This window comes from Carettochelys insculpta, chromosome 3 (assembly GCF_033958435.1).
Source record: "Carettochelys insculpta isolate YL-2023 chromosome 3, ASM3395843v1, whole genome shotgun sequence".
Lineage (NCBI taxonomy): Eukaryota > Metazoa > Chordata > Testudines > Carettochelyidae > Carettochelys > Carettochelys insculpta.
This window is the reverse complement of record NC_134139.1, coordinates 99,752,157-99,778,727: the sequence shown is the minus strand read 5'-3', so window position 1 is coordinate 99,778,727 and position 26,571 is coordinate 99,752,157. Positions and strand designations below refer to the sequence as shown.

Sequence of the window (26,571 nt, the reverse complement as noted above, 5' to 3'; positions counted from 1 at the left end):
ACTCCCATTTTACTAAATTTCCAAAATGACCCTAGCTGCAAATATATTACCAGCCTAGTCCTGCAACGCTGACATCAAACACAGACCTTTATATTTGTAATCTAGTATTTGTATTCCAGTTGCTAATGCTGTTCATATTAAGTTGGATATTTTGTTTGCTTTTTCTAGGCTTGTGGACTTACAGAAAGAGATGTTGCTACTATTAAATTACTTAATGAAACCAGAGATATGTTGGAAAGGTATAGCAAGAACCTATGCTGTACTCTGCATTAGCATTAAAAATCTTTACCATAAATTTGCAATTTTCCTGTATGAACTTGTGGTGGTGATTGATCTCCTTTTAAAACTTGACCCTTAAACTATTAACACTATATTAAAATCAATGATCTGTACCTAAGTGGGGGTTGACACATGGCTAGAAAATATACTTGTAAGAAGTAATCTTGCAGTGACAAGCTGACATGTAAGGTCTTTTTTTCCACCCCTCATTTTCTGTGGTACTACAGTAACTTGGGCCAACTTCTCTATTAGATCAGCGGAAGTCTAGATAGGTTTCACTGAAATCAATGGCTTTCTTCCATTCTTACACTTCTATAAAAATGCATACATTAGAACTTATTTTTCTTTTTCAGATTCCATTTTGAAATGGATTCTAATTGACACCTTTATTGCTCGGTTTTGGCAGAGCATTAATTTTTTTTTATACAAGAGTGAGGGTTTTTGCATTCAGAATATTACCAGACATTGAACATGGATGCACTGAACTATGGGCAGGCTGTTCTTGTAATTGATCTTCTGGAAATCTTGAGTGTTTTACTGTGCCCATCTGTACAGTATTTTAGAACTAAGAAAGAATAATTACTGCAGTTCTAGTTCCCCTACATTAGTGACAAATGCTTTAGAAATGTTTCATCTACACGGGCTTTTATTTAGCTTCCATGTGGAGTTCAATATGTTGCTTACAATCTTTAAGGCCCTAAATGGCTTGGGACGTGGTTACTCTGTCTCTGGTATACTGCCACAATTGACATTATGGAGTCTAGTGGTACTCAAGGTGGAAGTCCCTCAATAAAGATGAGAGGGAACTGCTGACAGGATGTTCTGTGACTTTTTTTGGAGCCTGGATCTGCCCCTCAAACTGCTGGACATGATGCAAAGACCATCTGTTTGATGGGATGAGGAAGATATATTTATGAGCAGTCCTTTGTGTATATTTAATCTTCAGTTTATGGGATAGGCATCCACATTGCTGGAGGGGTGACTACAGGTGTATTTTAAAAATGTGAAGAACTACCTGTTGGAAACAAGAACAGTGTATATAAACAACTTTTTTTTTTTTTTTAACAGTCCAGATTTTAGTGCCATTTTGAGCACATGTTTAAACAGAGGTTTCGGTCGACTATTGGACAATATGGCAGAGTTCTTTAGACCTACTGAACAGGACGTATGTCAGAGTGGCTCTGTAAATAGGTAAATATTACTTTGCTCGTATTTTATGTGTAGTCTTGATTGTGCTTTTGACTTCTGAGTAAACTCTCTAATATAATGTAATTATAGATGCCCTGGCCCTTGTATAATTGAAGTAGCTGCTGATGAGAAGAATTATAGGACTTCATAAACAAACATGGATTTTTACTCACTTTAGGGATGTAGAGAAGTAGTGCATTGCTATTTTACAGGTGAGAAAACAAACATAAGCTGTGATTTGATGAGTGTTGCCCACAGTCACCTGCAGTGTTAAAACTTCAGCGTTCTTGGCTCTCTCTCCTGTACTTAGTCTGCTAGAGCATGCTGCCTCTCTAATTATATTTTGACTTATTTAGAATATACTCCTCTGGTGGCAGCTCTTGGAACAATGAAGTATGACACTTGAGGGAAAAGACCATACAAACTGACTGGAAGAGAGAGTTTTGGCAGACAAGTTCTTTATTTTGTTTTACCATTTCCAGATCTCTTCAATAGCTGGCATGAAATCAGTCAGGAGTTCCTTTGCCCTATAAACGCACACAATACTAGTAACTGTAGATTCTGAAATTCTTCATGTATAATGGCCTGTTAAAAATATGGAGTCTAGTGCCTCTTCTAATAGACTTGCTTACTTTTTTATTTGTTTTTACTTATTTTAGCAATTTTTCAAACCCTGAATTGAGTAATACGTGTGATCCTGCCTAGTCCCAGAGCTAAACACATCCCAGTTGTGATTCCCATGCCTGTCTTAATCCCATCTCTTAACTCTCTCCATCCTCCTTACACAGCTTTGTTTTAGCACTCCTTCTGATATGTATTTTCAGTCCTTGACTCCTAGACGCTTAAATTTAACTTCTGAACTACATACCATCTGTAATATTGTCAGTGTACACAGCACTGGGCAGTAAACTGAATGTACTGAATACAAAATAGTTCCTAGCCTGGAAGAGTGAATTTTAAAAAAATTGTCCTAGCCTGAAAGGTATAGTGGATTTAAAGAAAAACACGCATACAGGATAAACATGTAATAATATGCGATCATTTGATAGCTAAAATACTTAACAGAATAGATAATTTATGGTCATTTCCAAGGGAGCTTGACCTATTGGCATTTCTCTTGGAACTGTATTCTTTGTGCCCTGAACATACAATGAGGGCCATACAGGCAAATGGTTGCACCCAGTGAGAACCCAGAAGGTTTCAGTTAGGCTGCATATACAGGGATTTGCTCATAAAAAGATCTGTCTCAGTGCAGGATTGAGCTTTGAGGCTGACAGAGGAGGACATGGAGGAGATTTATTACTCTGATATATTTATTGGTCAGATGAAGCTGACATTTTGGGGGTGAAATCCTATCTACACTGAGTCAGTGACAAAACATCTTATTTGAAAGTTCCATATGCATCCCATTCTAAAAAATATTTTAAAATAGGGGAAAAAACAGATTATCATTGTCAATAACAAAAAAGCAGAACAGTGATTTATTTAAAAATGCTTGATAGCCCTTGAATATCATTTATTTAAATTGAGTAATGTAATCTTTTGATTGCTATTAATCTCCCCTGTGTCTGATGCTTCGCACTACCTCCAACATTATTTGAAAGAGGATGGGCCTGCAAACTGAGACAGCTAGTGATAGTTGGTACAAACTTTGGTTGAGCTACAGCTCTTGCTATAGGTTACCCACCTATGTTGCTAACTATTCCATTCAACAACAGACCAATTACTGTTCCTTGTAGTTGTTCTCTGTTCGTGCGCTTTAACAAAAGACTGATAATGAACAAATAAGGTAAACTTAAAACGACATGCAATGCAAATCTGAAACTTGCTCTTCTAAGCTTTAAAGAGATGGAAGTGACTTCTTCAGAATTGTAACAATCCCAAAGAGTTTATATTTACTTTTTGTGATATAAAAAAGACCACACCTACCTCTTTTGCCTACCTCTTATGTTTTTGTTTGTTCTAGTCTCTCTAGTGTTAGTCTTCCTTTGGCAAAGATAATACCCATCATAAATGGGCAGATCCATTCGGTATGCAGTGAAACCCCTAGTCACTTTGTTCAGGTAAGAAGTATTTGTACTTCAAATATTAACAAGTGTCCTAAGCCTGTAAAAATATTAATTGTTAAATACAACATTGTATAGCATAATTATAAATGCCCAATTCCCATGTGATGAGTTCAGCTTCTTTTAGGAAATGGGAACAACTGGTGCCACTTAAGAATTGGAGGGTTTATAATTGTGTTTCCTCTCACAAAAAAGGCCTTTCTTTCTCAAATCCCTGCCATCTGCTGTTGTCAGTGGTGGGGACGGAAAGGAAGATAGCGAATGGGGAATGCAGAATGATCCCTTGATCAGACTACTTTGGTGATTCTGATGAAAACATTGTTTTTTATAGGTGAGAAATTTTTTATGTTTGAGAAGAGAACTCAATATATATCATGAGTCTCTTTCATGTCTAACGTGTAAATACTTCATCAAGAAAAAGGTGGTGATGGTGCTTTTAAGCAACACGGTGAACCTCTCTCATCCAACAACACCCATGACCAGGCAGGATTTTAGTTATCTGAATGTCCACTTGCCATGGGTATGGCCAAGTGTTCAGTGGTCCCATAAATTTTGTTTACAGCCACCAATCTTGGCTCTCAGTGTTCTGTGCTGCTTTTTAGCTGTGATTTACCCCTAAATGTCTTCTAAGAACCTAGTAAGCAGTGGAAGTGTTGCTAATGCTTCTACACAGTATTGACCTCCTGTGGTTCAGCAACTTTCTGGTTTGGCATCAGTGAGGTCCTGATGGTGCCGGACTAGAGAGGTTCAACTTGTTATTTTTATTTCTATTTTTTCCAGGACCTGTTGACCATGGAACAAATGAAAGACTTTGCTGCTAATGTGTATGAAGCTTTTAGTACTCCTCAACAATTAGAGAAGTGAGCTGTGCGTCAAAAGGGACAGATCATGTCTTTGTATAATACATCCTTTGTGAAGACATGACAGGAACGTAAGGATTTTGATTAGTTTTGTAATGGTGTAAGATTACCAAACCATTGGAAAGAATACACTGTTTGAAATACTTGGGAATGCACCTGCTTTTGTTTTTTATACTATAGAATCTTACAACACCTGATTTAAAAACTTGTTCTTGTTGGAAGAATCACTGTTCATTAAGACTTTGTATTAAGAAGGTCTGACCTCTATTTAATAACTCATTTAGAGCTACCTTTTATTGTACATAAAGGGTCAATATTAAGATATGTACTGTTAAAACTGACTTGCTTTGGATGGTGAGTTTGGGGAGAAGCAACCTCTACGTAACTGGAGAAACTGCAGCAGATAAGTAAACTGGGTGAAATCAGGCTTCTCTTTCCTTCCCCCACAAGGACTTTAAATACCTTCTTTCTTCAGTACTAGAAATGGCTCCCTAAAGTTTTAATATTCCTGAGGCAAAACACATTTTCTGCCAACTGATGCAGGTGCTTGGCCAACATTCTGGGTGCTTGCCTTCCTGCTGAAGACTTGGAATACGTTGATTTTTTAGAGGTTGTCTTATGTTTATGCTGTTGATGAACAGCTGTTGCTGTACACATTTGTTTGTAAATATTTTATCTTACTTTGTATTAATTTTGAGCCCAGTAAACTATCTGTATTGCAATAAAGAATTTTAATGTAAAACTTGTGTGCAATAACTTTACCAACATACAATAATGCCTATAACTAAACAGACCACCATTTTAAAACTTTACATATTTTAAAATAAATGTGTCTACATTATCATAGTCTTGCATTTATTTTCCTTAAGCTTCCTGGGGAAAAAAAAAAAACTTGCACAGACCAGGAAAATCATCTTGGGCACATCAGGTGGAACTACATGAGAGCAATTTCCATATACATATCAGTCCACACGAGGCATCTATCTCAAAACCCAAGCAGTATAAAATAAGAGAAACTGCAGTAACCCTGCTAACAATAAGGCTATGTCTACAGTGCATTCTGCTTTGGGCAGTAGAATGCAAATGAGTGAAGATCAGAAGTGCAAATGAGGCATGGATTTACATATCTCACGCAAACTGACTTCTGGAAGAAACTTGTCCGGAAGCAAACACAGCTTTGTACATGGGATTCCTCTGAAACATTTTCAAAAGAACCCTTCTGATTCTGTTTCTGGAAAAAGGGTTCTTTCGAAAACAGGGTTTGTTTTTGAAGGAACCCCATCTACCCAGCTGTTTTTGCTTCCAGAAAAGCCTCTTCTGGAAACAAGATTCTGTAAGAATATGCAAATGAGGCATGCTATGTCAATCCTTGCCTCATTTGTATTTCAGAGCTCACTCATTTGCATTCTGCTTACAAAAGCAGAATGCAGTGTAGACTTAGTCTAGCTAACTGACCCACACAGCATTGGTGCATAATGTCAGTCCACCACTCCGTTATGTCTAGACTGCAGGCTTCTGTTCTGTTGACATCCCTGCACACCTCATGCCACAAGGCAGGATGGGCCAAATGTCAGAAGAGCCTGACATAAATTGCAGTGCACAGTTTGCATATCTTTTGCCAACAGTTCCCCACAGTCTAGACACAGCCAGAAACTTTAAATATGCCCATTATTACAGCATAAAGTGTAGCGTTTGTAGCACAGGCCGATTCCTATTCACAACCTTCTAAATTTAGACAGCAGATAATTTTATATGTGATGTGTTAAATTCCTTACCTATGGAAGCTGCTTGAAATAGAACAATGTGACTTTTCTAGTGTCAGGTTACTTGCAGACAGTCAGACTAAGATACTGATCCTGAAAAGACAACTTTTTATGTTGTGAGTACTATTAAAATCAAGGCTACTACTCACAATGGCTGTGTCTAGACTAGCCCCCAGCTTCAAAGGGGGCATGGTAATTAGGGTGTTGGGAGATTACCATGAAGTGCTGCGGTGCATATGCAGCACATCATTAGGCTAAATCTCCCTCCTGGCAACTTCAAAGTGTGAAACTTCGAAGTGCGACTTGCGTGTAGCTGCGGGTCAGCCGTGGATACTTCAAATTGCCCTCACTACTTCAAAGTCCCTTAGTAAAATAGCATGGGCACTTTAAAGTACCCACGGCTGACCTCTGGCTACACACAAGCTGGCACTTCAGAATTGCCATGGAGATTTAGCCTAATGAAGTGCTGTGTATGCACTGCAGCACTTCATTAGTAATTTCACAACCTAATTACCATGCCCCCTTTGAAGTTGGGGGCTAGTCTAGACAGAGCAAAAAATGTAATATATATATGGATGCGCATAATTCTTTGGAAGATTGCTGCCCAGAGTAGGATACACAGTAGAATAAGATGATGAATATTTTGGCCAATAGGTGCTATAGCTGTACTACATTCCCCAGCTCTGTGACAATGACATGTGGCACTGGAACTTCTTTGCAAATATCATTGACAAATTGCAGTGGACTTTGATTCTGCTGTAGACTCTGGGAACAGCTTATTTAATCTCTTTCTTGATTTAGAATTCTGGCACTTAACGCTACGTTCGATATCACAGTCCTGTTACACGTAAGACAGCAGATACTGATGGTCCAAAGGAGGATTGTCATTGGCCAGTTGGACCTTTTTGATGTCACAGCTGCACACAGCCTTGTTATCACTAAAACACAAATTTCTGCCTCCTTTTGTTAAGTGGGTATTGAAGAAATAAAGGGTTCATCATAAATGGACTATCCATGCCACAGAAGAAACAAAGGCTTAGAATGACCTTTAAACTGTTCCCTCTCAAGTGCTATTTAGGGCACTATTTGGCCCTTTCAGTCCCTTGACTCGCCTTCTGTTGTAAAAAGTAAATCTGGAACTGCTGAACACTCAGTGAGAGTTGAAACTGACTATCAGGGGACAGAATGCTGATGAAAGGACAGCCAGGCTCCTGAAAGGCAGCAGAGGTCCAGTTATTTCTAGAAATGCCTTTTCTGCTCTACTATATATCCTTCACTAGGGCTGGGTCTATATTTGCCCCCAACTTTGAAGGGGGTACGTTAATCGGGGTGACAGGAGATTACTAATGAAGTGCTGTGGTGAATACGCAGCACTGCGTTAGGCTAATTCTCCTCCGAGGCAACTTCAAAGTGCTGGCAGGCGAGTAGCCGCGGGCACTTCAAAGTGCCTTTACTCCCAAAATTTTGAGGAGTAAAGGCACTTTGAAGTAGCATGAGCACTTCGAAGTACTCGTGGCTACACGCATGCCAACACTTTGAAATTTGACACTTCGAATTTGCCACAGAGGAGAATTAGCTTAATGAAGTGCTGCATATTCACAGCAGCACTTCATTAGTAATCTCCTGTCACCCTGATTAACATGCCCCCTTTGAAGTTTGGGGCAAGAGTAAACAAGCCATAGGAATGCCTTTCATAGTAAAAGGATATGGTGCACAAGTGCTTCATAACTCATATTAACCATACTCTTCATAGTAATAACCTTCAAAGTGGCTATTCTACTAGACTCCATGTTATTTCTAACGTGGCTGAGAAAGTACCTTATTCATGATTTACTACTGCAGCTGCTAGGGTATTTTCATGTGAAATTCTTTTTAATGAAAAATAGCTTTTTTCAATAAATTTTTGCAAAATGTTTTTGATCAATTTCATTTTCCCTTTTTGGCAGAAAAGAGAAGAAACAATTTAAATCTTTCCCTTAGGAAAAAAAACTTCTGGTTTAAAAAAGTACACAAAATAATTTCAGAAACTCTGACTGATACAACTAACGCCTTCCCTGCACAGCCATTTTTTGATGAACTTACCACTGCACAGTTTGCTCCTGCTGGCACAGGCTACTTGAGGAAGATGCAACATGGGTCAGTACACAAGTTCTTGAAGAGATGAATTGAAACCAGCAGGTCAGAAATTGATACCATGTGTCAGACAAGTTCCACTGTAATCTTACAAATCTACCCTATCATTTAAAGCTAACCAGTCTTTTAAATCAAAAGATGTTAAATGCAGGAAGTCCTCATCGCAGTGCATCAGGACCAGCATTTGCATTAAATCTGATCCCATCACTCCCAATTTCAGCTGTACATAAAGCATGCAGTCAAGTTAAAAATGTGAAGTTTTCTCAATAACGTATGTGAAAAATAGCTTAAATCTTCATTTGCATCATTCAGTTTACATTAGTTAGTTGCAGAGTCCAGGCCCACTGACAGGGTAACTGATTAGGGGTTAACAGAGGTATAGCCACTGCCATTCCCTTTTCTCCCAGTGAAACCCACTTCAATAGTCCATATCCAATCAGCGTCACCTGGGAAAAAGAATTAAATTACAGTTTACTCAAAGTGACCATTGTCCTAATGATTACCTGAATATATTTTGCCTCCAGTTAAACATTCTTTAACGTTTATTTTAACACAATGGATTAACAGTAGGCACCACTTTGTCAGCCATATGAATGGTTGGAGAATGTCCCAAGGTGCTAAACAGATGCTTCTCAGGTCTTCACGTAACTAAGATGGTATGTAATGATGCTGCATCCAATAATTTGGGCCTGACTATGGTAATGTTCTGGATGCAGATGGCAATGGAAAACCAAAGGAACTCTCAGACAGAAGGGCTGAGTCAAAATGGAGCTCTACCCAGCGCTGCTACCAGCAGAGCTATGCAAAGAGTTTGGGATTGCAAATGGCTGCCTATTTGCATATTCCCAAAGCTCATTACCATAGCCATGCAAGAGTTCAGTGCAGGCAGAAGCGGTGCTGGCACTGCAGAGGCCATGCGGATGTGCCTCTGCCAGCTAAACCCCACCTCTGTCATCAGTCCCTTATGCCTCAAATGTTTCAGGGCTAAGGGACTGGTGACAGAGGAGGGTTTCAGCCATCCAAGGCACATCCACATGGCCTCTGCAGTGCTCGCACCCGCTTCTGCCAGCACCAAACTCTCGTGGCTACGGTAATGAGCTTTGGGAGTATGCAAATGGCCAAATTTTGAGGAGTAAAGGGACTTCTAAGTTGCCTCGGCACTTCAAAGTACCGGCGGGTGAGCCGCGGCTAGACGCGTGCCACTACTTTGAAGTTTAAAACTTCAAATTTGCCGTGGGGGTGGGGGGGGAATTTGCGTAATGAAGTGCTGCGTATGCACGGCAGCACTTCATTAGTAAACTCCCAACACCCTAATTACCATCCGTCCTTTGAAGGAAGGTGGTAGTGTAGACAAGCCCTATGGGAAACACAGGTTTCACAATGCAAACTAGTTCAGTGACTTACAATTAATAACATAATATACTTTTTAAAGAGTAAGTACTACCACACAAATAGAGCAAGGTAACTATACACAAACCACATTCAGCTGTTTAGCAGAGCATGTGCATGAAAGCTAAGAGGTTCCAAACATCATAATGTAATGTCATGTTTTTGGAAAGTTAGTTAACAGGTTCTTACACTTGCACTACTTTTTGCCTACAGGAAGATGTCAAATTCCGAGGTGACTATTTTAGGGAAGCAGGCATTTTTGTTTTTTTAACAGAGATGCTTTTATTATAATGGAAATAACTGTTCTGCTCAGCTCATGAAAAAAAATCAATAATCTTTAATACACTAGTGCTTAATTTAAAAGCATATTAGAAAACAGGCTTTGGGGAGGGAATCACAAGTACCTATGTAGAAATTATATTATTGCACATAGTACATAAGGGCCATGTCTACACTAGCCCAAAACGGCCATGCAAATGGCCATTCTGAAGTATACTAATGAAGTGCGGAAATACATATTCAGCACTTCATTAGAATGCCGGCAGCCGCGGCACTTCGAAATTGACGTGGCTCATTGCCCTGCGGCTCGTCCAGATGGGGCTCCTTTTCGAAAGGGCCCCGGCAACTTTGAAATCCCCTTACTCCTATCTGCTGTTAAAAACAAAGGGATTTCAAAGTTGCCAGGGTCCTTTCGAAAAGGACCCCCTTCTGGACGAGTCGCATCAACTTCGAAGTGCCGCAGCTGCTGGCATTCTAATGAGCCGCTGAATATGTATTTCAGCACTTCATTAGTAAACTTCGAAATGGCCATTTGCCTGGCCATTTCAAAGTTTTGGGCTAATGTAGACATAGCCAAGGTGGTGTAAATTCTAGTCTCACTTTACTCTGCTGTCAGGAGTATTTGTTTGAGCGAGTACAACTGACACTTCCGTTACATGCCCTTTTAACAGTATGTAAAATTTTGACAGAATAAATTTAAAAAAACTATAGTTGTTATTTGAACAAGTCTTTGAAATAACTGTCCCTGTCTGTGTTACACTATACTTCCTCTGACATTTTGACACTGCATTGTCACCAGTTGAAGGATTATTAATATTTAGAAAGGAAGGAGAATTCTGTATTGAGGCACTGGCCAGGGACAGGTGATTTGAGTTCCCTTTGTGTGAGGTTGGGCAAGTCAGTCTCACTATGCCTCAGTTCCACCAGCTGTCAAATCGGGATATCATATCCTACTGCCCATCTTTTGTCAGCCTTGTTTATTAGGTTCTAAACTCTTTTGGAGAGGGACTCTCTCTTATTGCATTTGTACAACACCAAGCATATCAGTGCTCCAGTACTGGTAGGGGACACTAGGTATTACCATAACGTTGATACTAATAATGATTAAGAATGCAAAACTAAGAATGAGCTATTCATTTTAAAGTCTCCCCATTTCTAGATTTTCATCAGAGTGCAGAACAAATTCTCCAGTGCCAAGATCATGTACTTCAGTTGTCAAATGTAACTGATGCTAGAGAAGCACTGAGAGAGAGAGAGAGAGCGTGCAACACAAGCATCTTCATTTATCTATAAAGATGGTATTATATGGGAGTGTACTGAAGTAGCAACAGGGCTGGTCAAAAATTGGGCATGTCAAGAGGAAAGTCACATTCGGGTGGAGTTGTGCAAATGGGCAAAAAGCTACTCATGAGAGTGTGTAACTCACACAGCATCGGTTAGGGATGGAGGAATTCCACCTGCCCTAAATTACACTCCCATTCTTGTTTTTCAGGGTTCTATGCTAAGAAAGAAAGTCAGGGTTGACCACCTCAGTAAGATACCCTTTGAACCAAGGGACCATCCAGAGTTGCATCCAGCTCTTCAAGGAGTCATTTGCAGCTTTGCCCAGCTGCCGCTGAAACAGCAGAACTAAATTTAATTGGTTTAACAGCCGGCAGGGCAGCAGGAGGGATCCAGTCATTAAACCAATTTAATTTAGTTCCATTATTTCAGTGGTGGCAGGCAGGGAGCTGCCTGCACTGCAGGTGGGAGAAATGCTAAGACCTCAGGAGAGTTGAGGGGAAGCGTGGCAAAGTCTGCTCCTGCTGGAGCCACGCAGCCCTGCTGAGGAGGCGGCGGCGGCGGCAGTGGCAGCGGCAGCGGAAGCAGAGGAGCAGTGGCAGCACACAGAGGTGATGGAGCAGTACTACCTCCTGCTGGCCGAGCGCGAGAGCACACGCCAGTACAACAGGTACCTGCAGCTCAAGCTGTCTGACAGCTTCCACAAGATGGGCGAGGAGCTCATTGGCTGAGGTGGGTTAAGCCTGGGGATTGCTGGGCAGGTATAGGGCTGTTTGGGGCTGACAGGGGTTTAGCCTGGGGATGTGGGGGGTGGGGGAAGGAGGGGCAGGTTTGCCCTCAGGGCACCACAGAAGAATTTAGACTCCTACAAATGACCAGTTTGAAAAAGCAGGAGATACTTATGTCAAAACTAGGCCTCCTTTATGTCTTTCCTCCTGCAGCCTCTGAGGGTCTGTTGACATGAACACCTAGTTTGCAGCAAGCTGGTGTGTAATATCTATGTTGTACTAGCCTGCCAACCATTAAAAGTTCCATCATTCAGTTCAACCTAACCTGCTTTGAAATGGGAGTCAAAGCACACAAGAGAACTTTCTGTGTGTGGCACCAGGTTCTGCAGAGATATCTAATGTGTGGCAAGCTAGTGCAATGTAGATTTACAACTCAGCCTGCTGAGAAATAAGTGCTCGAATATTAAGTTTTCAAAGGCTATGCAAGCACAAGGAAACAAGCCACAGTGATTACAGTTGCCTCTCCTTAACCGTCAGGTCTTGGTTCTCTGACCTACTTTAGACATGAATGGAACTTTCTTTCAGAGTCCCAGTAACTCACAGAACCGTGCAACAGGGACTTATCAAACTAACATCCAGTGCAGCTGAACCTGGGCAACTGAGAGGAAAGACAGATATACTTAGATATACTCAAATAAACTTGGCAAGTGATGCACGCCCACATAGTGCAGAAGAAACAAAAAAACACCACCCACAACACTGTCAATCTAATCTGTGGGGTTGAGGGGGAGTTCCTTCCCAACCCCATATATGGTATTCAGTAGATTCCAAGCATGTGAACAAGTACCAGGCAGCCAAGCATCTGAGAGATGGAATGCTCTGTGTCACTTTGTAGCTTTGATCCACCCCTACCAATGTCCTATCTCCAGCTGTCTCTGATACTTAGAGGAAGGAAACCAAACAAACACAAACCCAGCATACATTTTTAGGCAGATCGCACATATTTTAGGAGGGGATCTCTGGGACTCCCGCATGACCAACCATGCACAATCTCAAGCACTGCAAACTCAACATCTTCACACAGGCTGAGGCAGCATTTGGTAGAAGGATGTTACTGGATGGGGCGTTCCTGTAACCCTTAATGTCCGTAACAATTCTACACACTTACACAGAATCCTCTACTCTCTGTAGGGATGACTTTCCCCCTTCTGCAACGGAGGGGCCTGATACAGAGAGAATTCTGTCTTACCTATGCATTTTCATTCTAGGAATGACCCTCCCTTTGAAGAACTGTGTTACATTTGCCAGAGAGGAGTGTCTACCAATTGCTTGCAACCTGAATAATTTGCAAGGGAAGTAGGTATTCCACCAGGAAATCTCTAAATTTTGTGTCAAGGCTTTGGTGCCAGTGGTTTGAGCTGAACAGCACATTTACACTTTGGTATAAGTAACATGTCTTCTTTGAAAGCTATCAGTCAGGAAGTCCTTCCTAAAAGGTGGCCCTAGGCCCAGGCTCAGCACAAATATTTGCTTAACCCCCAGTTGTCATGGAATAAGAAAACCCCCTTTTAGAAAGTCTGACATGGAGAGTCCTAGACTGAGAGTTTACAAGTAAGAGAATTTACCCTTTTTCAACATATTATGTTGTTATTTTCCACCAAAGGTGACACGGATTTTTATTTGGAAAAAAAGAATGTCCACAGTTGATTACACAGTTTTCAGATATTTTCCAATCTATCTTATGAATATATTCCTCCTTTCTTTATTCAAAGATAATGTGCTGGAAATCCCACAGAACTAGTAAAAAAGGCAGTGGTCACTTACTTGTGTCCTTCCAACAGTGGCTTTGGGGTCACCAAGTATCAGAGTCCCTGAAGTTGGCCAATTAAAGAAAATGGCATAGACTGTGGCTTCTTTACATTTGAATGTATACCTGGTTGAAAATGGGGAGTCATATACTTTAATACCAGTATTTCTTGTAACTGTGTAAACACCTAGGTGAAATGCACATGTAAATATTTCAAGACTAGTAAAAGGAATTTACTAGTGTAAATCCAGTGGCAATTAGCTTCACGAACACAACAAAAACTGTTTGATTCAAAACTACAGCAAATCTATAATTTAAAAAAAAAAAAAAAGCTTGGCTTTGAGAAGATCTTTGTCTAAGTACAATATTTGTGCGAATATTTGAAACTTTTCTTACATATGAATGTTTCTCATGAGTTTTACATCCTACTTTTTTATGGTTTATATTTCATAGCCAATGCTGAGGACAGGAACACAGAATGACAGAACAGCCTTTGAGGGAAGGAGAACGAGTAGAGTCAAAAATACAGCTAGGCCCTGGCTGTGGATTAGTGGCACAACAAACGTATAGACGTTATTGGGTAAGGCAGGGTCCATATGCTAGGAAGGAGTGGGTTTGATGGGAAATTTCACCAGAAACGACATTATCATTATCTTATCAATTAATCATACTCATTTTAATAGGGGTCATAGTCAACCTACCATTGATCAGAGTTGATTCAATTTTTCAGATCCTCTGGCTGAGACACTTCAATAGCCTAAGAATACACATCTAGCCTTTGTTTCAGTCTACATCAGAAGCAGGAACCCTTATGTCTCCTTTTTATTGCCCTACGCATTATGATGAATCAGCTTGACTCAGGGCTTTTTTTCTGGTGGAACGCACCGGAACTTGTTCTAGCACCTTTCTTCCTGGCACCACCATTTTGGGAGCCAGTTGGGTGACTCCAAGCCACATGTGGCTCTTTAAAGAAGCCATTTACAGCTCCTACTGCTGTTGCCACTCACTCCTCCAGCTCTCTGCCTGCCACGCTGAAAGAAGAGGAAGCGATTTAATTGGTTTAATGGCCAGGAGGGGGGATCCAGGCATTAAACCAATTAAATCGATTCCTGCTCTTTCAAGATGACATGGTGCTGGGAACTGCCCCGATACTCTATAAGTAAGTGAATCCTCGGTTGTAGGGGAGGGACAGTTTGGGAATGCCAGGGGTTAAGCCTAGGGGCAGATGGGGTGATTTGCAGCTGCAGGGGAGGCTGAGCTGGGGCAGGTGGGGAGATTTGGGGCTGTGGGGGTTTAAACCTGGGGGTAGTTTGGGGATATGAGGGGGTTAAGCTGTGTGGCAGAGCGGGGCAGTCTGGGGCTGTGAGGGGGTTAAGCCTGGGTGCGGTTTGGGGCTACAAGTGGGTTAAGACTGGGGGCTGTTTGGGACTGCGAGGGGGCTAAGCTTGGGGGTAGGGAGGTGGTTTGGGACTGTGGGGGGTTAACCCTGGGGGTGGTTTGGGGCAGCAGGGAGTTCTGGCACCCTTTTTTTTCCTAGAAAAAAAGCATTAACTTTACTAATGTCCAGTATATAATCTCTTCCTTTAAGCACCTATGTTGGCTTGTGTGATGGAGTGGGGGGGAGTGCATGCGTGAGTCAGGCTGGATGTGAGCGGCAAGCAGAGCAGCTACCAGTGGCTAAGGATGACCCTGGGGCTACAACTGGCAGGTAACACCTCTGCCCTGAACAAAGAGGAGGGAGGAGCCGAGCTGGGTTTTTGAATTGGGGAACGGCAGTTAGAGGCTAGGGGAAGAGAGAGCTGGAAGGCAGCCAGCTGAGGAGCGGGAAAGCTACACCCCAGAGAGGCACCCCTCGGGGTCTTCTCCCCAGGACAGGTTGGAAGGACCATCTCTGACTGCTGTACTGTCGCTTCTGTGAGAAACTAGGCATCTGTTGTCTAATAAACCTCCTGTTGTACCTGCTGAGTGAGTGTCACTCCTGCCAGCGGACGGGGTGCAGTGCAGGGGGACCCATGAACCCCATCACAGGTTGTCAAAAGGTTTGTTTTTTTTCCTGAGACAGCAAAATAGCATTCAAATTAAGGCAGTGGTTTCTTGACTGTAAACATCTGTCCATTAGAAATGGGACAATTTCATGTAACAGTCTCAATAACTGCACATCTCCTCTTACCACACTTCTGGTGTGATGGTGTCACTCTGAGTTCTCCATGGCTTAGTTCCATAAATGGCTTCTCCATTAACTCCCAGCCAGACACCCATCTGCCTTAGGCGTTCTTGGAATATAACATCAATGCGACCATCATGGGTGGGTCCAATGTTCATCAGCAGATTTCCCCCATATGCCACTGTTTCTACAAGTTGCTGAAACATGTAGAAAGCTCATAATGTTAAGTGTAGGGCCAATTAAGACATAAACATTCTTTTGGTGCTCTTAGAAAAACACAGTACAGTACTCCACATATATGGGTTGAAAGGACTGAGTCAGCATTTGCTAATGCAATACGTCAGTAGTAAGTTAGTGGTTCCAACAGTTTCTACAAAATTAAAGCTTCCATTAAAAATAACACAATTTTTAGCTCTTATGACTCAACAATGCCTCCCAAATGTGATCTGTCTAATGGCTGACTGAACTTGCATTCTTTTAGCCTCTCTGCATTATGAGCTATTATCTGCTCCTCATTTGTTTAACTAGGGAGTTGATTCCAAACCCTAATGATGAGAGATAAGTGTCAGTGTTGTTAACTATTTCAATACCAATCATTTTATGTTATAAACGTCAGGCTACTCTGAAATGGTGGTGAGAGTTTGGGACTGCAGTGGATACTATGAAGATACACACTCATACACTCTCACCCTCCCCACACACTCTCGCTCTCTTCCTACCCCCTGCCTCAATCTGACTTCTGAGAATGGGGTAACAATTATACTGAAAAAGTACTTGTACTGCAGAATAAAATGAAATTAAACAAAACACCTTTGGTTTCTGCAGCTAAATACTTTTCATTTCTTTTCAGAAGTACCTTGCATATAATTAGGGTTACCATATTTGACCTTTCAAAAAAGAGGGCACCCTTGAGACAGGTGTATCTGTATCAGTATCTACCAACTCATGTTGCATTAATATACTGTACAGTAAACTCTTTCATATCTGGCAGCCCCAGGACCGGGAGGTTACCAGATATGCAAATATCATGGATAACAGAGAGGTATATCTAACAATGCATAACACTAAAGAAAAACAAGATTAGATATTCACAAATAAACAAAAATGCATGCAGAGTACTTTATTTACCAACTACCATAGTATTGTACACTGTAAACTTATACTGTATTTGCTATATTTATTTGTATTTACTTCCACTATACTGTACTGATGGCAAACGTAACTAAAATTTACGTATGGTTAAAATGCCAGTTATTTGAGAGTTCCGGATGATAGAATGCTCGATATAAAAGAGTTTACTGGATATACTATAACATATTAATATAATCAAAACAAAAAAGCAGTCCAGTAGCACTTTAAAGACGAACAAAATAATTTATTAGGTGATGAGCTTTTGTGGAACAGACCCACTTCTTCAGATCATAGTCATACCATGTCGTGGTATGGCTATGATCTGAAGAAGTAAGCTGTCGTGGGACAGACCCATCACCTAATAAATTATTTTGTTAGTCTTTAAAGTGCTACTGGACTGCTTTTTTGTTTTGATAGTATATAGACGAGCACGGCTATCTCTCTGTTAATATTAATACAATGTGAGTTGGTAGAAAGCGATACATTCCGTCTCGGGGTGTCCTTTTTTTTTTAATATGGTAACCCAAGTATAATAGAAGAGTTTGAAGTAAACTGCAGTACCTAAGCCATTATGAAAGAGCTAAACTAAGACCTTTTTCCTGCAACTGATTTCAGGCGGGTGCACCTCCTGTTTCTTCGCAAAGCCCTGCTGAACTCAATGAGGCTCCACAAAGATGCAAGGGTGCACCTGGAAAGAACCAGTTGCAGGTTCAGGATCCTACCTTCCCTTGCTAACTTGTTTTAAATTACAATTATCTGCATAACCAACTTTCAAGAAAAAAGTATTTTAATTTTAAAAAAGGCAAGTATTGGATTGAATTTGCATCGGGAAAAATCTGAAAAAAAAACCTGGTGCAAAGATAAAAATGTAACTCAGCTGTTAGACTGTTAGCTGTGAACTCTAACCCACCTGTTAGACTGCAAAGTCAAGCCACCAAAGGAAAGCTAGAGTTGTGTAATCTGATAATACCAAACCATGCACACTACAACAGCTGAATATTTCACTGTGTTGTAACTACTCCTTAGAGACTAAAGTTCTACTTGTCTCTAAATGTGGTCAAGCTGTGGGTTTGGGAACACCCTTTGAACTCTGGAGGGCACTGATGGTGGCTGTGCATGCAGTGGGTTCTTTGGATGAGTCAGCAATCTGATCTCAGCACCATCTGTTATCAAACTCACACAAGCCGTGTCTACACGTGCACGCTACTTCGAAGTAGCGGCACTAACTTCGAAATAGCGCCCGTCACGGCTACACGTGTCGGGTGCTATTTCGAAGTTAACATCGACGTTAGGCGGCGAGACGTCGAAGCCGCTAACCCCATGAGGGGGTGGGAATAGTGCCCTACTTCGACATTCAACGTCGAAGTAGGGACCGTGTAGTCGTTGCGCGTCCCGCAACATCGAAATTGCGGGGTCCTCCATGGCGGCCATCAGCTGAGGGGTTGAGAGATGCCCTCTCTCCAGCCCCTGCGGGGCTCTATGGTCATCGTGTGCAGCAGCCCTTAGCCCAGGGCTTCTGGCTGCTGCTGCCGCAGCTGGGGATCCATGCTGCATGCACAGGGTCTGCAACCAGTTGTCGGCTCTGTGGATCTTGTGTTGTTTAGTGCAACTGTGTCTGGGAGGGGCCCTTTAAGGGAGCGGCTTGCTGTTGAGTCCGCCCTGTGACCCTGTCTGCAGCTGTGCCTGGCACCCTTATTTCGATGTGTGCTACTTTGGCGTGTAGACATTCCCTCGCTGCGCCTATTTCGATGTGGTGCTGCGCAACGTCAAAGTTGAACATCGACATTGCCAGCCCTGGAGGATGTGTAGATGTTATTCATCGAAGTAGGCTTCACGTGTAGACATAGCCACAATGATGCTGAGAGGGAGATGAGGAAAGAGTGCCCTGAATGAAGCAGAACAGGCAAACCCAAATTCCTCCTAACAAACCAACCCTCAAATCAGGATCAGATACAGTGAATTCAGATTTGGATTGCTATTTCCACCAATCTATAAGACATGTTCATATTTCTGTCCTGTCTTTGTAAATCTCTTATCCGTTTGTACTTATATAATAGGAACATTTAATGCAGAGTATCATGCTTTGCGTAACATGAATGTAGACTTTTTTGGAAACACTTAGATATGCTGTGTAAATGTGGATTCAGCAGATGTAAGGCTCATCCATTTATACAGAATTTAACATGTATTTTTGATATCAACTTCACTAGCAGCAGGACAGGACACCCACATGCTGATGTCAGAATATTTCTGAGATATGAGGAGAAAACTACAGCAACAATAATGACTCTTGTGCTTAAATACCTCAAACACTTAAAGGCTGCATCTAGATTCATTCCGGCTGCTGGCAACATAATGCAAATGACGGTTCACGAAATTGCAAATATGTTTGCTCATTTGCATAGTCACACAAATAATTTGCATATTCACCGCAGAAAACAAGCAGTGTCGACGTGGTTCTGCCAACAAAGACCCCCTCTGCAACCAGCCCCTTATCTTTCATTTACATCATGCTGCCAGCAGCTGGACTGAACCTAGAGGCAGTCGGAGTGTATAGTTTGCAAAAAATACTTAGAAGAATACCAAAAAATCATAGGTTATTACTACTTTGTATTCGTCACCATGAGGTTGGAACTCTGAAGACAGAAAAAAAAGGAAGGTCCTTAACCTCCTTTGTTTGCGACAAAAGTAATTAAGTGGAATTTATGGGCCTAATCCCCACCACCCATCTCTGTACAGCCAGTGGCCTATGCTCCCCACTCCCATGCTGGAGCCTCTGCATTTATTTGACAAATAAAATGTGCAGAATTGTACAATACTGCGTGCAGAATTTTTAATTGTTTGCACAAAATGCCTTCAAGAATGATGTGTAAATCACACATAATTCCACTGACATCAAACTTGTGTAAGAGAGAGGAGGCTCAAACCACTGGATCTGCACAGTTAAGGTAGAACCATCACTGAACTTAGTCTGATAATGACCTCCTGACGATTATTTCCTTTGACCATATGAAGTTATTTCTTAACATTATATTGATGACCTGTAAGAATCAAAAGTAATAGTCAGATGCTGTCTGCCATATCTCTGTCTTACCGTACCTTCACCAGTTCTTCAATCACGAGGTAATCACTTAGCTGTGCATTCCGTCTATAACCCCATGATCTCTTGTCTATGGTCATACAGCTCTCCCACTTATGAAGCAAAAGGTGTCCTGGGTTATAGCGGTCACTGCAGGTGTAATATCCGCCATGCTTACAAATGCTGCCAACTCCCCAGCGATCGTTTGTTACAACCGTATCCCGAACGGGGCTGAAATTACAGACATGTTAAACAAGTGGGTATGATTTTAAATTATTTAGAACTAAATGTCAACTCTTTTCCCCAGAAATTCACATTCAAGATGACTTCTGTATTTCTAATTTTCCTCTTTATATAATGCGCATGTGTAGGAAATTTGGACTGAGATTTCTATTTCTGAGGTATTACACAGAGTGCAAGCCACAAATGGACCCAGTTCTGCATTCCTTAGTCATGCAAGCCTCCAACTGTCTGCCACGGATACAGACTGCAATACAGATCTTTGAATATATGCACTGTGCCTTATGTCAAAGGCATGGTCCATGAAGAAAGTATCCTGATCATATTCTTAAACAAAGCCACCCCACTTGCCATCATGGAAGATGACTGTTTTAAACAGGAGAAAAAAACAGTTCTCATGGCCATACCATTTTCATGGAACAACTTATGGACCTGCTTGACATTTTGCATGAAAACTATTCATAAATTTTACAGCCATTTCTAGTAACTTGGCTAGTAGTAGTAGGCATAACTTGGCTATTAATGGCAATACTCTTCCCTGACTTCATCCCTTATATAGCAGGGAAACTATGTGGGAGATGACATGGTTAAGTGAAACAATGTATCCCACACAAGATATAGAAAATGAGACTGCTATAGACTGCTATAATAGACTGCTATGAGAAGATACAGACTGGCCAAATTTCCAATTTAAGGGCAAAATATATGATAGAAACAAGATACCTGTCATTATACAGCCAGGCTAAAAATCCAGTGCTGTTCCAGTAAGTATCTGGTACGTTACCATCCCCATCAGACCAAAGGATCTCTGGTTGGTATTTCATCACAATCTCATAGAGCTCAGGCAATGACTTGGCAGTTGGAAACTGTCTTGTTGTGAATACATTGGAAGCATCATAAAGAAAGAGAGGATTGAACCATTCAAAGAGAGAGTAGTACAGCCCAAAGTGCAAATCAGTTCTGTTTCTTATAGCGCTTGCTAATTCAGCCACAATGTCCCGTTTTGGTCCTAAGTTAACAGCATTCCAGTTCCAAGAGTATTTGGACCCCCACAAAGTAAAACCTAGCAAGAGAAAGTTGAAAGGTAAGGTGAAAGTAAAAAGCACTCTGAGCAGATTCTTATATATGTTATTCTATTAGCCAAATACACGGGCTGATTGCAGTTCCCAGAAAGAGGAAATAGGGGTCTTTACACTTCTGTTTTCCCTATCACTGAAATCTCTAGCTATGTATCACTGTAACATTCTTTCCTTTAGAACAATCCATTAACAAGATAGTGCTTAAAATTGTTTATGTAAAGAACCGTGTCTACATATAACTTTCAGTAGTAACAGACAGGGAGCCATGCTAGTCTGTATACTATCAAAACACAAAAGCAGTCAAGTAGCACTTTAAAGACTAACAAAATAATTTATTAGGTGAACTTTCGTGGGACAGACCCACTTCTTCAGACCATAGCCACACCAGAACAGACTCTATATTTAAGGCACAGAGAACCTAAAACAGTAATTAAGGTGGACAAATCAGAAAAAAAATGATCAAGGTGAGCAAATCAGGAGTAGAGGGGTAGAAGTGGGGGGGTGTCAAGAATTAGATTAAGCCAAGTATGCAAACGAGCCCCTATAGTGACTCAGACTTGCACCTTCAAAGAGCTTTACAAACACCACCAAACAAATCTTCACAACACTTCCGGGAACTGTGTAAATATCACTTACCCCATTTTAATGATGTAAACAGCTTAAGGTACTTGCTCAAAGCCACAAAAGAAACTGCCTGAAATCCAGGCTGCTCTGAATGGGAGTTTTGCTTTGAATTTGAGTGGAGCTACGGGCCCAGGCCTCAGAGCTAAGAGTAGAACTCACAGGTTATTGTTTGCTAATCCTGTGCCAACACGTTGTGTTGCTTTTAAGAATAACTCCTGGACTAGTGAAAGTATTAAACAGACCGGGTATATGGAAACAGCAGACCATTGCTTTGATAATATCACTGTGAGACCCTTCTCCTCCTAAGAACTGATACAAGCCCCTACCATGCTGCTTACAGTCTTAAGTTTTCGTCCAGAGTGTACCTGACATTCTGATATTAATTGCTACCACCGCAGACCTACCAAGACATGATGCGGTGAACTGTGATAGGATTTATCAAAAGGAGAAAGATGAAAAGAGCATTAACGGAAAAAATGCAGTTGTGTGGTGATACCACAGGACCAAAGCTCAGGCAATCTAGTTCAGTTCCCTGCTCTGTCACAGATTTCTTGTGTGACCCTAGGCAAGTCATGTAAATCTCTGTCTCAATCTTCAAAATAGTGACTATAATGTTTTGTCTATCTTGTCCATTTAGATAGGAAACTTTTCAGGGTAGGAAATGTTTCTTACTCTGGGCATGTAGAGCACCTAGTCATTCAAAGACAATTTTGAGTTTGGTTTCTAGCTGTGACAGTCACAAGAGAAATCAGGCTGCTAATTTTGAAATATATTATCTATATTTCAAAAATCTGTAGCGGATGCTGAAAAGCAGAAGAAATGTGCAGAGAGTTAACAAAAACACAGCCATGTTCTCTATGAAACAAAACATAATTTACTCATGTGGTTCACTAAGCAATAAAAGTCCTAGAGTTAAATTATGCAATAGTCAGATATTAACAACTTTTGTGGCTGTTGTAGGAAGCTCTGCAGCATTCTTAACTTCAGTCATTGCAAGCTACAGCAGGAGGAATAATGTAATAGTGAATTCTATCACATTTCCAACCTTCTATAGGTGATATGAGCTACAAAATACCACTTAATCTTGCCAGTTATTTTAGCATCTTGCCAGGTAGACAAGATAGCTTTATCTGGGGTGGTTTTCCGCACGAAAAGAAATGAACCATCTGTTGCAATATTGCCAGCAATCACATGTTTTATTTACCTTCATGATGTTTTGAAGTCAAGACCACATACTTTGCACCAGAAGCCTTCAGGATATCTGCCCATTGTTTAGCATCAAAAAACTCGGCAGTAAACAAAGGGCCAAAATCTTCATAGCTGAAGTCAGGAGGGTAATTTGTCTCCATAAATGTTACATAGGGCTGTTTCTTCTCCTTCTTCCAGTACCACCTTCCAAATACACAATAAAAACATCCAACATTTGAAAAACATACACAATTAAAATAACCAATTCCAGTTTTGACATTCTAAAAGGGGTGCACACTGACACAGGCACATTGTTGAAGAATATTGGAAATAAAATAAAACTGTTTCTGGCAAGAACAGCTTTTATAATTGGTGACATCCTGGTCTACATTCCTCAAGAACTTCATTTAAGGGTCCCCTAGTATTTCCCTCTGATCAATGTTTTACACCAGCTAAAATCTGATGAGAAAGGAAAAGAAATAGTCTTATTTAGAGACCAAATGCTGGAAACTTACTACCAGGCATACAGATGTGGGAAGTAAGCCATGTAGGCAGCTACGTAGTGTGGCAGTTTTGTAGGAATAGCCCTGGCCTGAGACTGCACAGCTATAGATCTCTTTAAATGTGCATGCTATAGCAGAGCAACAGCATCCAGGCCCACCAGTGGGGAGGGATGGGTGGCAAATGGGGCAATTACCCCAGGGCTCAGGTGATTTAAAAGGCTCTGGCAGGTGACAGGCAGCACAGTAGGACTAAGGTATCCTTCCTGCCTGCCCTTGTGCTGTGCCACTTGTGGAAGTGGCTGGCACCATCCCTGCAGCCCCTTGGGTGGGGTGTGTCTGCATGCTGCCCCTATCCTGAGCACTGACTCTCCAGCTTCCACCAGCCAGGAACACAAGGAAAGCGTCCTTGTGAGACAAATCTTATTACCTCCATTTTACAAACAGCAGGGTCAATCTGTGACATGCTTCAGAGGAGGTCTGTGGCAGAGCACAGAATAGAAATCACCTTGGCTATGTCTACACTAGCCCCAAACTTCGAAATGGCCATGTAAATGGCCATTTCGAAGTTTACTAATGAAGTGCTGAAATACATATTCAGCGCCTCATTAGCATGCGGGCGGCCGCAGCACTTCGAAATTGACGCGGCTCACCCCGACGGAGCTCCTTTTCGAAAGGACCCCAGCTACTTCGAAGTCCCCTTATTCCCATCTGCTCACAGGAATAAGGGGACTTCGAAGTAGCCAGGGTCCTTTTGAAAAGGAGCCCTGTCGGGACGAGCCGCGCGGCTGCGAGCCGCGTCAATTTCAAAGTGCTGTGGCCGCCCGCATGCTAATGAGGCACTGAATATGTATTTCAGTGCTTCATTAGTAAACTTCGAAAGAAGTCTGGAGCTAGTGTAGACACGGCCCTTATCATACAAAGGGTCTGCTTCTGGGAACATTCAGGTGTGTCAAAAAGTTTAATCATATGTAAATGTCTATGGGACCTGTTTCTGTAGTAAGGGTCATTTTAAAAATCAACCCCCTAACACAACATTAAAAAAAAAAATCTATCGCCACTTTCATTTGTTCACTACATCTTGACTGAAATCCTAGCTAGACCTGGATTACAGATTTCCCCAAGAATCTGCAATACCTCTGATTTGTGATGTTTGGAAAGCCCATTATAAACTGGTAAAACTTGCCTGTGGATTTGCTTTTCAAACACTCCCAAGGTTCAGGTGCCCAGGGGCAAGGTTTTGGTTCACCTCTCCTATATGGCTACAGCTACACTATGGAGATCTGTTGAAAGAAGCATTTCTGGAATACTGTATCTCTTCTGAAAGAACTTCTTTTGAAAGAGTGCATGTGTGCGCATGCGCACACACGGATCAAAAGAGTGATCTGCTCCTTCGAAAGACAGTGTGGACACAGCCCTTGCTCTTTTGAAAGAGGCTGAAAAATCAGGCACCATAAGGACTGCTCTTTCGAAAGAAGGGCCCTGCAGAGCATCTACACACACACTTTCTTTCGAAAGAGGCTTTGAAAAGGAGGTGCTCTTCCTGAAACAGGAGTGGAAGAGCAGTTTGGAAAGGAACACCACATGCTTTCGATTTACTTTGAAAGAATGTTTTTTGCGTGTAGACGCTCCATGGGCTCTTTCAAAGCAGCCCCCTTCTTTCGAAGAACTTGCTAGTGTAGACATGGCCATATAGCATTTCACAACTACCAGACACACAGGGAGGGAGGGTGGGAGTGAAAAGTTGTTTACGACCGGGTGCAGCTTCCTTAGGGACGGAAGAGAGCACAGCAGGGCTGCCCCCTGCACAGAAGCAGCAAGGGACGATCCAAGATACACAAAGGGGGAAGCCGGACGCGCGGAGGGAGCCTCACCAGAACCACTCGCTGCCGAAGCTGGGCACGGAGAACACGCCCCAGTGGATGAAAATGCCGAACTTGACTTCATCAAACCAGGCGGGAAGCGGCCTGGAATCCAGAGACTCCCAGGTCGGGGCGTAGCGCGCGCCGCAGCCCGGCAGCAGGGCCGGGAGCAGATAGAGGAGCCCCAGCAGCATCGCGGGTAGCAGCCTGCGACTGGAGCCCGCCGCCGTGGTTGGCCGCTGGGCGCGATTCCGCCTCCCACCCGACAGCAGTCAGCTGACTTGGTACGCGGCCGGCAGGGCTGCTTCCGCAGGCCGCGAGGGTGCTCCGCGTGTTCCGCCCGCTGGGCGAGGAGGTGGAGAATGGTTTCTTAGCGCCTGATCGTTTTCCAGGCCTGCTGAGCCAGGAGAGGCGGCGTGCAGGGGAGCTGAAATCAGATCCCACGGGGCCGTCTCTCTCAAGCGTTGAACGGGCGACGTGTCCTGCACACGCTCGCTAACTTAACAGCTGAACCGGCTGGTCTTTACGGTCAATTGCTAGTTAAAAAGCGATGGGATTGGAGCATCCGGGAGACAGGAGTTGGTTGCCCAGTTCCCCGGGCCACTGGTGAAACAGACCTTCCCCTGGTGTGATCACTAGCACAGTGGGTGCATGGAGATTGAGCGGTGCGATATGAAAAGTCCGGAAGAACAAAGGAAACTTACTTCTGATTACTTATAGGCGTTGCCATTTAAAGAAAATTAAACTGCCCGCCTTGGCCTCTGGAATTATTAGGTCTGTAGAGTGTCATTTGGAAAAAGACAAATGAGGGGAAGGATTTTGCATAGTTTCAAAGAGGCACTTAAAATGTCACACAACCTGTGAATTCTTTTTAGTTGTGGTTAAGCCATGCGACCTACTGCTTTAGAGGCATGATGTCAGTGACTGAATA

General features: G+C 42.1%; 2 protein-coding genes across 3 annotated transcripts in view; one reads left to right on the top strand and one right to left on the bottom strand.

Annotated features, from left to right (window-relative positions):
• The window catches only part of PEX3 (peroxisomal biogenesis factor 3), a 25,975-nt gene extending 20,741 nt beyond the window's left edge, over positions 1-5,234 (top strand). The window contains exons 9-12 of one of the 2 annotated variants that reach the window (XR_012645029.1): positions 169-239; positions 1,348-1,470; positions 1,558-1,679; positions 3,434-3,531. Coding sequence is in view for 1 of the 2 variants with exons in the window: in XM_074990454.1 (XP_074846555.1) it covers positions 169-239; positions 1,348-1,470; positions 3,434-3,530; positions 4,314-4,397 (375 nt within the window). In the remaining variant the exon portion in view is untranslated. Of the gene's footprint in view, positions 1-168; positions 240-1,347; positions 1,471-1,557; positions 1,680-3,433; positions 3,532-4,313 lie in introns of those variants that run through there. The other variant, XM_074990454.1, reaches the window with a different exon arrangement.
• FUCA2 (alpha-L-fucosidase 2) lies at positions 5,106-26,571 on the bottom strand. The gene is made up of 8 exons (XM_074990453.1): positions 25,653-26,571; positions 23,295-23,482; positions 21,111-21,450; positions 20,168-20,378; positions 15,944-16,134; positions 13,791-13,899; positions 6,705-8,735; positions 5,106-6,321 (listed from the first exon to the last, which is right to left on the bottom strand). The coding sequence occupies exons 1-7, from the start codon at positions 25,832-25,834 to the stop codon at positions 8,598-8,600; spliced, it is 1,359 nt and encodes a 452-aa protein (XP_074846554.1). The 5' UTR covers positions 25,835-26,571; the 3' UTR covers positions 5,106-6,321; positions 6,705-8,597.

Excerpts from the sequence above, each read along its gene's own strand:
- FUCA2 (XM_074990453.1), bottom strand. The coding sequence starts at position 25,834 with ATGCTGCTGGGGCTCCTCTATCTGCTCCCGGCCCTGCTGCCGGGCTGC. Across the intron at positions 20,379-21,110 it reads GCCTGGCTGTATAATGACAG|CCCCGTTCGGGATACGGTTG; the intron begins GTATCTTGTTTC and ends CTGTAATTTCAG. Across the intron at positions 8,736-13,790 it reads CCACTGTTGGAAGGACACAA|GTGACGCTGATTGGATATGG; the intron begins GTAAGTGACCAC and ends TCTTTTTCCCAG.